This window comes from Nanorana parkeri, unplaced genomic scaffold (genome assembly GCF_000935625.1).
Source record: "Nanorana parkeri isolate BGI_ZX_2015 unplaced genomic scaffold, ASM93562v1 scaffold2907, whole genome shotgun sequence".
Taxonomy (NCBI): domain Eukaryota; kingdom Metazoa; phylum Chordata; class Amphibia; order Anura; family Dicroglossidae; genus Nanorana; species Nanorana parkeri.
In genome coordinates this window covers 4447-5198 of record NW_017309175.1, presented here as the reverse complement: position 1 = coordinate 5198, position 752 = coordinate 4447, and the positions used below count along the sequence as shown (strand labels likewise).

Here is a 752-nt window from a genome sequence, read left to right as displayed (position 1 = left end):
CCCCCCAGCCCCCCATAAATGATTTGGCTTTCACTGTACAAGTTTCATTGCTGCCGTTATTTCCTTTCAGTACACCATAAGATCTGCTCATGTAGAATGTCCTGCCCTCGGGTGATGGGTCTCCCTGGGAAGGAGCAGCATTGTCACCTTAGGAAGGGTGCTCCCACTGAGGACTCGTGTGCCTCCATATACAGCTGTACACATACTTCCTCTGTACTACCCACAGCTGCCTTGATTAATGGAGGCTCTCAGACTGACCACAGCTAGGAGAAGCATAAGGCATGATGGGACTTGTAGTCCAGGCTGACCTGCATTGTAGAAGTGAATTATGTTTTATCATTTCTTTATTAAAGTGCTTGGTCATGCGCTTCTTAAATTGTAATGTCTACTATTGCATTGGCTACAAATTAAAGGTCTTGCCCGTTTTCTGTATTCCAGTTGCTTCCGGCACGTTGGCTGGCGTTATGGGTTACAGGTTTTACAACTCTGGAAAGCTCATGCCGGCCGGACTTATCGCTGGCGCCAGGTACGTACACGTCATTGGACTCTTCACACTTTTCAGATGACTGGGTACAAAGCAGAACAACTGGCCTTCCTATTATATTTCGGGTGTACACCAAGATGATGAGCAGCCGTGAATGGAAAGTTTTTCCTTTAACACTTAGGGAACAAAGGACTTTTTTTGGGAATGGTGCAGGCGCGGCACGGCGCTACTCCTCAGCCATGAGCCAAGTGAAATCCATTATGGATGG

General features: G+C 47.3%; 1 protein-coding gene across 1 annotated transcript in view; it reads left to right on the top strand.

Moving 5' to 3' along the window:
- The window catches only part of TMEM14C (transmembrane protein 14C), a gene marked incomplete at its 3' end in the record, with an annotated part of 7218 nt that extends 6692 nt beyond the window's left edge, over positions 1-526 (top strand). Inside the window, exon 4 of the mRNA XM_018574375.1 lies at positions 439-526. Coding sequence (XP_018429877.1) covers positions 439-526 — 88 coding nt within the window. The remainder of the gene's footprint in view (positions 1-438) is intronic.
- Positions 527-752: the final 226 nt, after the last annotated feature.